General features: G+C 35.2%; 1 protein-coding gene across 1 annotated transcript in view; it reads right to left on the bottom strand.

Moving 5' to 3' along the window:
- Positions 1–11,573, bottom strand: part of UBR3 (ubiquitin protein ligase E3 component n-recognin 3 (putative)) — a gene marked incomplete at its 5' end in the record, with an annotated part of 276,638 nt that overhangs the window by 26,829 nt on the left and 238,236 nt on the right. The window contains 3 exons of the mRNA XM_011945970.1: positions 4,689–4,814; positions 4,948–5,055; positions 10,453–10,577. Of these exons, the coding sequence (XP_011801360.1) occupies positions 4,689–4,814; positions 4,948–5,055; positions 10,453–10,577 (359 nt within the window). The remainder of the gene's footprint in view (positions 1–4,688; positions 4,815–4,947; positions 5,056–10,452; positions 10,578–11,573) is intronic.

Here is an 11,573-nt window from a genome sequence, read left to right as displayed (position 1 = left end):
AAAAAGAAATAATGTACTGTTAAGCTTGACAGTCTCCAGACTATTAGAAAGAAGAACTGAATTTAGCAGGACAGCTAAGTTTCTAAGATTAATGTTCAAAAATTCCAATTAAGTTTCTACATTTTAGCAATACATAGAAAATATAACTCGTAAATGATTCTATTTATAATAAAAGCAAAAAAAAAAAAAGGCATGGGAAACACAGAAGCATTTTGGGGAGGGAGGCAGTACCTATCACTTCCACTGCTCAAAATAGTACTGGATATGCACTAAGACAACAGAGAAATAAAGACTTAAAATGGGACATATTGTATTATTTTCAGATTATATGATCATATAGAATACCTAAAATAATAAAAAGGTAAATTATTAGAACAGAAAACTTTGGCAAGTGGCCAGTCACAAGACTATACAAAAATCAATGGTATTCTTACATGCCAGTAAAAATTAATCAGATAATGTAACAGAAGATACCATTTAAATAGAAATCACAACCATAAAACCTCTAGGATTAATTAGCTTTCCAAAAAAAAAAAAAAAAAATGCTCCAGACATGGACGATCTAAAATTCTATTAAAAGTGTTGTAATCCCAGCACTTTGGGAGCTGAGGGGGGCGGATCACTTGAGGCCAGAAATTTGAGACCAGCCTGCCTGACCAACATGGTGAAACCCTGTCTCCACTAAAAATACAAGAACACTAGCCGGGTGTGGTGGTGGCACACCTGTAATCCCAGCTACTTGGGAGGCTGACGCACAAGAATCGCTTGAACCCAAGAGGTGGAGGTTGAAGTGAGCTAAGACTGTGCCACTGCACTCCAGCCTGGGCAGCAGAGTGAGACTATCTTCCCCCATCCCCCACAAAGAGTATTAAAACACCTGACTAAATGAATATATAAACCATGTTCAATGTCTTAAAACTATAAACTGAAGATAATTCCAAGCTAAAATCTTGCAGGATTTGGGAAGTAACTTGACAGATTAAAAAAGGTATATAAGAATAAAAGCTCGGCTGGGCGCGGTGGCTCACGCCTGTAATCCCAGCACTTTAGGAGGCCAAAGTGGGCAGATTGCTTGAGGTCCAGAGTTCGAGACCAGCCTGGCCAACGTGGTGATAACCCTGTCTCTACTAAAAATGCAAAAATTAGCTGGGCGTGGTGGTGGACTCCTGTAATCCCAGTTACTTGGGAGGCTGAGGTAGGAGAATTGCTTGAACCCAGGAGACAGAGGTTGCAGTGAGCCAAGACCACACCACTGCACTCTAGCTTGGGTGACAAAGTGAAACTCCATCTCAAAAAAATAAAAAAGAATAAAAGCTCATATATAGCAAAAAGAAAAAAAAATTTAGAAAAAGCAAAAAGATGTCAAGAATAAATTGGACATTCACACTATCATATATAATGTCTGTAATAAAACTACAGTAATTAAAATAGACTGCTACTAGTACAGAAGCAAATCACTCAATAGTATATAATAATCCAGATATGTGAAAACTTGATAACATGAAAAATCAGTCCAAAAAAGATTATTTCATAATTTGTACATAGTGTTGGAAAAACTATCTTATCAAATAGAGAAAAAAATTAGAGCTTTACCTCATACTACACCACAAAATAAGCTCCAGACTGAATTAAAAATCTAAATGTGAAAAACTATGAAAATAATAGAAGAAAATACAAAATAAATTTATAATATCAGGTTGGAAAATGATTTTTTTTAATTTTTAATTTTTGTGGGTACACAGTAGGTGTGTATATTTCTGGGGTATACGATGGAAAAGGATTTTTAAAATCAGATTCTAAAAGTACAAGTCATAAAGAAAAAGGTAATAGTTCTAACAACATTAAACTGAAAAATTTCTGTTCCACAAAGGACACTATGGCTAAACAAAAGCCAGTGAAAAGGTATCTACTATGCTTAAAAACAGAATGAAAATAATCACAAAAACCCAATTTTTAAAAATGGCCAGACTAGGAACAGAAAGTATACAGAGGGAAACTTAACTGGCTAAGTATATGAATATATGAAATTGCATTTATAATTAGAGAAATGCAAATTAAATTAACATAAGCATATGATTTGTACTCAACTGACTGTCAAACATTATACACTGGCTAAGAAGTGCTGGCAAGTATATGGGGGAAAACAAGAATCCTCTTGCACTGCAAATGGGAATATAAACCTTGAGCAGCCATTTAGAAAAACAAATAGGCAGAATGAATCCTATAGTTCCAACAATCCCACAACTGGTACACAGCCCAGAAAAACTTTATATTAAAGAAATCTTTACATTAAAATATACATGACATTAGGTTCATAGCAACAGTTAATTTTTTTCCCATGGAAGCAAAGAGTTGGAGGAAGCCTAGATGTTCATCAATGAAAAATAAATAGATGTGGAAAAATATATATTGGAATATGACAGCACGAATATGCTGAACAAAGAGATGATTTATGTCCCTGGTAGGACAGTGTGAGACAGGATTTATGTCCCAAACAGGACAGCATGAGATTTCATCATGCTACTCAGAATGGTGTGCAATTTAAAACTTATGAATAGTTTTTTTCTGGAATTTTCCATTTAATATTTTCAGATTGCAGTAGACCATGGGTAACAAAAACCACAGAAAGCAAAATCACAGATAAGGGGGTACGATTGTATACAAAAACAAAGTAAGATTACACAGATGACAGAAACTAAATAAAAGGAGAACAAATTTCCATCTAAAGCTCTGATCTCACTTTTCTTACTTCAGTTGAACAGGTCCACCTAAAGGGTCCAACTTCCCCTCAATCTGAATATACAAAAAGTACTTTCATTCCATCCCCCATGCATCTGCCCTGTATTTCCTCCTTCTATTAAGTTTTCCCTAGAAGTTCAAGTCTCTCGGTCTCAAGAAACAAGTACAGTATGACTCTTCCTTTTCTCTTGACTCTCACACATTCAACTAGTTGTCAAATCCTATTTTATCTCTGAAATCTCTAATCACTCTCCAGCCTCTTCTATTCCTAGTATGTCCTTTCCTAACTGGTCTTTCTGTTCCCATCTGTCTATTCTTCACAATCTGTCTTATACTAGAATGAGGTTTTATCCTGAAACAAAATTTGAGTCATATCATATTTTTGTCTAACATCTTTCAATGGTCCAAATTCACTCATGTGAAATTCAAGATCCATTACAACTGTATTTAATCTCTTTCTTCACCATGTCACATTGTTCCTTTTTATGCACCATATTGAATGTATTTCTTTCTTGTTCTAAGCACGTGTGGTATTCCACTACAGGCATCACTGTACACTCAAACACCAGACCAACTTTCAATGCCCAGCTCAAGAGCTTCTGCTTCCACATACTTTCCAACTTATGGGCAAAAAATACTCTCATATAAACAAATGACAAAATAAGCCATAAGGTAACAAGAACAGAGAGAACCAAAGCCTTTAAATGTGAAAAAAGTACAGGTAGTAAAAGAAGTTGATTTTATTTGGTTACACTTCTCCATGCTTGAGGATGCTCATATGCCAGAAAGAAACACACTTTTTTAAAATACAAAATTTAAAAACTGTGAAAGAAAATATCTAATGAATGGTTATTCTAAGAATTTGTTCAACATCTTATAACTCTAAAAAGAATGTTTTGGTGACAAATGTGCAGCATTTATCTTGAAGCACTTGATAAAAACCAAAGAATTCTAACTATTTAATGTAATGGTGAATTACTTAAGAAAGAGGGAGCACAAAACTGCTTAATTCTAAAATACTTCAGGATTCAAAGGCCGTAAATACGATAAATGTTTAATTTCCACATCAAATTCCCTAGAACTGAATGGCAGACAAGTCAGGATCACATTCCTATAAGCACAGTTTGGGTTTACTTACCTTCTGGTTTCCTACCCTGTCACTTTCTTGCCCACTCATATCAATCCACAGTTTTATGAAATAGATTAAACCAGTGATAATTCATTCACCCGTTTTAATACAACTGGTTACAAACTGAATACTGCTATAATTGCCGTCATATCTTCAAACAACCAGTTTTCCAACCAACATAACATTTAAAAGACTATTAAAAGCAGATGATGTTAGGGATACAAATGTCAATAACACTGAATCCTATGATCCTATTCATCAGGTACTGGGAATGTATCATCATTGATCTAATCCAAAGCTGCTCAAATATCCAACATTAGTAATATTATCATAAAAATGGGTGGATGTTAACAAATACAACAAAAATAGTAAATATCCTAAATATTTATTCCTTTAATCTAGACTAACATAGTCATATGAGTTACATATGTACTATACTACATACCAGTGTATTTAAAACAAAATAGCTTACTATAAAAACAAGGCTTGGCTGGTGCAGTGGCTCACACCTGTAATTCTAGCACTTTGGGAGGCCGAGGCAGGTGGATCACCTGAGGTCAGGAGTCTTGAGACCAGCCTGGCCAACATGGCGAAACCCTGTCTCTACTACAAATATAAAAATTAGCTGGACATGGTGATGTGTACCTGTAATCCCAGCTACTAGGGGGGCTGAGGGAGGAGGATCACATGAACTTGGGAGGTGGAGGTTGCAGTAAACTGAGATTGTGCCACTGCACTCCAGCCTGGGTAACAGAGAGAGTCTCCATCTAAAACAAAACAAACAAAAAAAGCTCCCTCCTACATATCCCAAATTACCTACCTGGCAGCTAGGTAAATCTTCCCCAAAAAGATGGTGCTGAAGAAGGCTGGTGATTCTGAGAAAAGGTAAGCAGAAGTCCTGTAAGTACTTTTCCATGGATTCAGGAGACCAAGCAATAGGGTTAACCTAAAGTTTAAAAAGAAAATTTGAACAAGTCAGTCTAGAATAAATAGAGTTTTCAAAAATTACATTCATAATGAAAAGAAAATGTAAATTTTTTACTAAATAACCACTACATCTGATTTTAGCAAAAGCATACCATTGCACACTCCTGAGTTCCTTCTTCATGGTATAACTTTCCTTTAGATAGTTCACTTATCACAAAGCTCAGTAACACTTCATAAGACTTTTCTGCATCACATGTACTCTGAAAAAATTAAAATATAAGTTACACTGGTCATTGAAAATTATAAGAAATTTACATTGGAAGTAATTTTTAGTGAGTAAAGCTGTGATTATATTATTTTTCAAGCATATGAGCTTCAGTTCTTCAAAATTTGGGTAAAACTGTACACCTCTGGATTCACAATGAACGTGGGTAGGTGGTCAAAGCTATTCCAATACTTCTTTAAAAGACAGCGTATAAATTACATAATTATATGTAAATAAACATATGTAAGTCATGTTTTTTGACCCACCCCTGGGAATTCTTTCCTGGGATATAATCCAAAAGAAAAAATAATAGCTGTACATACAAGACATCTACTACAGCACTATTACAGCAAGAAACTAGAAATGACCAACAAGAGTGAGGGAGTTACCTAAAAAATGGAATACTAACTTAAAAAACATTTTCTAAGCAGTGAATGTGGCAAATTTAAGCTGTATAAAAAATACTTACAATGTGAAAAGAGTCAAATTAAAAATATATATAATCATTATAGTGGTATAATATATGCATATAATATATGCATACAATAGAAAAAATAAAGACCATAACTTTTTTATTTTACAATTTCCCTCAAATGTCTTTGAGGATTTATTAAAATCATACACCATAAAAATAAAATACGACAATATATTTATTACAGAATATGCAGATAGTGACACTGAGTAACAGTCTACAAGTTGATCTTAGTGATTACTTCCATTTTCATAAGAAAGAAAAAATAATGGCTTTTTATGAATTCAAATTTATTTCAATAAAATCTTTATACTTAAAGAAATGCACCTCCTTTTATATTCACTGAAATAGAAAGTGTAACATGCAAATTACCATAATATGTAAATGGGAATAAAGTCAGAACTGCTATGATGTCCTTTATTCTACTTATTAACTATACTTTTAAAATCCTAAAATATAGGAAGGGATAAACACCACAGAATGTAAGTTTAACCTTAACTTTTAAGGCACTGGTAGTTTGGATCAGAGAATTTATTATTGGATGATATTTGGTCTTTCTGTAGTTCCTCATTGTTTCCTTCATGTTACTGTGATCTTTCCAACTAGACTGTAAATTCCAAAATATCAGGAACTATGCTTTTTATTTTCCATGTATCCCTCTGCATAACAAAAATCTGAGCAAGATACCTGCTAATTAACTGATGAAATTTATTTTGGTAATACTGAAGTTTTGGAATATTGGACCTTGGAACTTGCTTGGGTGTGCCTCTTCTGGTAATCAGTTCTTTGCATTATCTTCAAATTACTCTGTGCTTTTCGCCATATTCACTCAGTCATGTAGTATTACGTCCTGATTCTAAACTATAACAATGACTCTGACTCTGCAATGATTCTCCTTGTATCATGTGACTTGCCCCATGCATATCTAATTAACAGTATGATTACTTGTTAAATATAATGACCTAGAGATTACATATCCAAGAATCAATATCCCACTAAATATCAAAACAGCAATGTATCATGTTTTTAAAATTGATTTAAGTAAACTATCTGACAGAGTTCACCTAAACTCAAAACACTACCGTAGATTTGTAGAAAACTCAAAATACTACCATAGATTTGCTATTTATTAATGTAGCATAGTTAAGTTTCTCTAAAAGTACAATTCAGCCTAAAAGCTTCCTAAATTCAATATACCTTTTTGAGTAAAATATTCAAAGAGTACAACAGAATAGTATTTCTGTTCAGATCAGCTAAGTAAGTCACTGAGTGATAACTGACTTTTAAGTCATTATTAACAAATACATTTTGAGTGCTTGTTTTACACACAGCAAGTTTTATATCGTATCAGAAAGTTAAATATAATGTAATGTTCACCGCTTTGTATTGAGAATTCTTCACAATACAAAGTATTAAGAAAACATATTTTACATAGGCAATCTCTGAATAAAAGAAAAAGTATGCTCACGAAGCTTAAGAAAGATAATTTATGAGAACATGGATGATAGACCTAAAATAGAGATAAGAAGAATCCTAAGGGGGAGGTGGCAAAAGTATGTGGGTTAAATTTTAAAAAGGATCAAGGGTCAAGAGATGCAAGAGAGTCTGTGTTGGATAGAATACTTTGTCTAAATTATAGTACTTCTTAAAGTTTTTGATTTCAATATATTTTGGATGCTATGATACCACACCCCAGCAAACAAAACAACAAAACCTATCCAAGGATCCCAGACTAAGAAATTCTAGTAGGCTGGGCATGGTGGCTCATGCCTGTAATCCCAGCACTTTGGGAGGCCAAGGTGGGAGGATTGCTTGAGGCCTGGAGTTCAAGACCAGCCTGGCCAACACAGCAAGACTTCCTCTCCACAAAAAATGGGAAAGTTAGCCATGTGTGGTGGTGTGCGGCCTGTAGTCCTAGCTACTTCAGAGGCTGAGGTGGGAGGATCAATTGAGTACAGGAGTTTGAGGTTGCAGTGAGCTGTGATCATGCCACTGTACTTCAACCAGGGCGATAGAGTGAGACTCTGTCAAAAAAAAAAAAAAAGAAAAGAAAGATAAGAAAGGAAAAGGAAAAGGAAGGAAGGAAAGAAAAAGAAAAAAGAAAAGAAATTCTAGAATAAATACTCTTAGCAGAAATTCCATTGACAAAAAAAAGTACAATTTACACTAACTGTATTGATGACTTTTTCAGAACTAAATCTCATTATCAAATTAATACCCCTTCAAAAAATATATAGTACCTATATTTTTACTACCATAGGCCAGATTAGATCCGGCAAAAATACGTTTTCATTACAATTATTATGCCAAACATATGCAATTACAGAGATGAAGTGAATCAGTGAAATTCAATGAAGAAAGGGAGGAAAAGGGTGAGAGAAGACATAAAGAAGGAAGGGAAAAAATAAGAGGAATCAATGATGCAGAAATCCAAGTAGTTACAGAGGTCACAATGGTTTATTTTATCACTCATAAATATGGTTGTCTCCCAGTTTCCATGATGGATGGGTTCCAGGAACCCCCCACTGCAAACCAAAAGCCACAGATCCTCAAGTTCCCAACATAAAATAGTGTATTACAGTATAGTTGTTGGTATTACAGGCATTTACAATCTGCTATGTATCTAAATGTTTATGTCTATTATACAAAAAGCTAATAACATGTAGTAAACCAACCTATAGACTATCATAATTTTTAATTTTCTTTCACTAAAGGAAATTATATATTTATAAAGCTATAAACTAATATACTAATATATATTTATATGGCTATAAGCCAATATGCTTCTAATTAATGTTCTGATAAGAATCTGTCTCATATAAAGTATTGTATTAAGTGGTTTTTAAAAATAAATAAATTATTAGGTTCAGGAAAAAACTGTACTGAACAGTTACCTAAATTACATCAATTGTAAATAGAGGTAGACCCGAATTATATCAGCAAATTTCTTAAATGTGTAATTTTTATGATTAGACAGCTTACTAAGGAAACATATTTAAATAATGACACAGCACAGACACCTAATATAGCTGATTTGAATACTATCTGAGCACTAACAATCCAAATATCAGATTACATTGCAGTCAGAAAAATTAAAAGAATATTTAGGAAAAATAGGCCAGGCAAGGTGGCTTACGCCTGTAATCCCGGCGCTTCGGGAGGCCAAGGCAGGTAGATCACCTTGAGTCCAGGAATTCAAGACCAGCCTGGGCAACATGGTGAAACCCCAGCTCTACTAAAAATACAAAAAATGAGCCGTGTGTGTTGGCACAAGCCTGTAGTCCCAACTACTCATTGGGGCTGAGGTGGGAGGATCCCTTGGGCCCAGGCAGTTGAGGCTGCAGTGAGCCCTGATCATACCATTGCACTACAGCCTGGGTGACAGTGAGACCCTGTCTCAAAAAAAAAAAAAAATTAGAAAAAACTAAAGATAATTACAAAAAGAAACTGTCTAAGAATTAACCAGCAAGAAGGGAAAAAAATATTTCAAGAAAGACAGAAATTCATTTTGAGGATTTAGAATAACAGAATTGAAACAGAAGTGTCCTTATAAATCATATGGTCCAAACCTTTAATTTACCTTTGAGAAAGCTGAGGCTTAGACAGTTATGTTTTGACTAAAAAAGTAACATCTCTATTCAGTGGCAGGAGATTGGCCTTGTACTTGGGTTTGATGGCCAACTGATACACAATACATAATTATCCTTAACCCATAATTAAGACATAGTGAACTCTGTGATGACATATTAAATGTACACATAATTGTGATTTGAGAGTAAACTGGTAACAGTGAAGATTATATTGAATACATTTCCTGTATTTGTAATTGGTTCTCTCTCCTTTGATACAAGTAGATATGATTTTAACAAAAAAAGTTTTAATGACATTTAAAAACCCCTTAAGACTGTGAGCCAATCAAAAGGTTCAATTTACACGATACCTATTATTTTTTTCCTACCAATTTCTACAAATCAACACTGAAGCAATTTTCTTCTTTTACCTATCTCTAAGCTGAACCACTCAGTCAGTTCTTCGGTTCTATAGCTCTATAGTATCTTATTCATTATCAAGCTACTGAAAGTATTTACATTTAGTGTAATTTTTCTAAATGGTTTACATAATTTAGCTTAAACTGAGTTCCTCTGAGTTTGCTGAGAACTTGTATATATTCTAACATGAAAAAAGGTAATATTTCAAGAAGCATTATTAAGAAAAGGCTAGGACTGGCCAGGCGCAGAGGCTCACGCCTATAATCCCAGCACTTTGGGAGGCCGAGGTGGGCGGATCACGAGGTCAGGAGTTCAAGATCAGCCTGACCAACACGGTGAAACCCTGTCTCTACTAAAAATACAAAAATTAGCCGGGCATGGTGGCAGGCACCTGTAGTCCCGGCGACTCAGAAGGCTGAGGCAGGAGAATTGCTTGAACCCGGGAAGCAGAGGTTGCAGTGAGCCGAGATTGCACCACTGCACTCCAGCCTAAGTGACAGAGAGAAAAAAAAAAAAAAGAAAAGGCTAGGATTTTACATTTAGAAGTGGTGCATCAAAAGCTATCTTTGGATTGTGATTGGGGATAGGGACAAGAAGAAAAAGTGGCAAATAAAATAGATAAGTCTGCAGATCTTTTACCATGTGCTCACTGTGTTAGCACAATTTTTACAACTTCTCTAAGTTTAAGGCTTGCAGAAAAGGCAAAATAAACTGCTGAAATATAAAGGGATAAAAGGATGAGGTTTAGACACAGACACAGAAGGCCTCATTGTTCAGTGAAACATTTTCAACGTTTTTGAGCCTGTAGGTGCTCAATTTACAATTAAAATACCAGTAACTCATGTTGTAACACCTACTCTTATTCACTCAATATCCCCAGCTTAAATGACTTCACCTACCTGCTAAATGACAAATTTAGAAAGAGACTAACCTTTTTGAGAGCTCCCGTGTGTTTCCAGGCTGACCTATCTTCTTCACTGCATTTAACTGAGAGTTCTGCAAGAGCCTGTGTGTACAGTAGGGTAAAAAGTACCTTCACAATGCAAGTAAAGTGATCTGCAAGAGAAAAAAATCATTATTTCTTTGGAATCTAGATATTTTGTACTTAAGATAGTTTTACAAATATATGCCTTTCCTTGCATATGTAATGGGTTTTTGTTTTCAACACTTCATTGTTTGTTTGTTTGTTTTTGAGACAAGGTCTCAGTCTGTCACCTAGGCAGTGTGGTGCCTGGAGTGCAGTGGTGTGATCAGAGTTTACTGAAGCCTCGATCTCCCAAGCTCAAGCAATCCTCTCATCTCGGCCTGTAATCTGCCCCACCCAACAGTAGCTGGCACTACAGGCATGTGCCACTATGCCAAATTTTTTATTTTTTGTAGAGACGGGACCTCCCTATGTTGCCCAGGTTAGTCTCAAATTCCATGGGCTCAAGCAATCCTCCCACTGCAGCCTCCCAAAGTGCTGGGATTAGACACATGAGAGTCTGAAATTATAATGTACTATTATATTTGCTGCCCAACAGATCTGAAATTATGAAAGCAAAATTCCTCTATTCATCCAAAGAACATATAAATGAGAAGCACTCAGCATAGTGGAAAGGGTGCTCTCTTTCAGAAGACCAGAGTGCTAACGCCATTCATCCTTGGAATAGCTGTGGAACCTTGGCAAATGCCCTTCCTGGGCTTCAGATGCTCAAAAACAATGTTTGAGAGTCTCAGTGTTTAAAACCAACACATCATCCACCCCTATATGACATATATCTTAAGAAGGACAGTATTATATGGAATATGATATAAATCTTGTAAAAAAAAAAGAAATCTTGATGTTTAGGTTACTAATTTGGCTTCAGAATTTAATGAAAACTATAGAAATAAGCCTGGGCAACACAGACCCCCATCTCTACAAAAATTTTAAAAATAGCTGGGTGTGGCCAGGTGCAGTGGCTCACACCTGTACTCCCAGCACTTTGGGAGGCCAAGGTGGGCAGATCACAAGGTCAGGAGTTTGAGACCAGCCTGGCCAATATGGTGAAACCCTGTCTCTACTAAAAA

Source organism: Colobus angolensis, unplaced genomic scaffold (genome assembly GCF_000951035.1).
Source record: "Colobus angolensis palliatus isolate OR3802 unplaced genomic scaffold, Cang.pa_1.0 Scaffold247, whole genome shotgun sequence".
Classification (NCBI taxonomy): domain Eukaryota; kingdom Metazoa; phylum Chordata; class Mammalia; order Primates; family Cercopithecidae; genus Colobus; species Colobus angolensis.
This window is presented reverse-complemented; position numbering and strand designations above follow the sequence as displayed.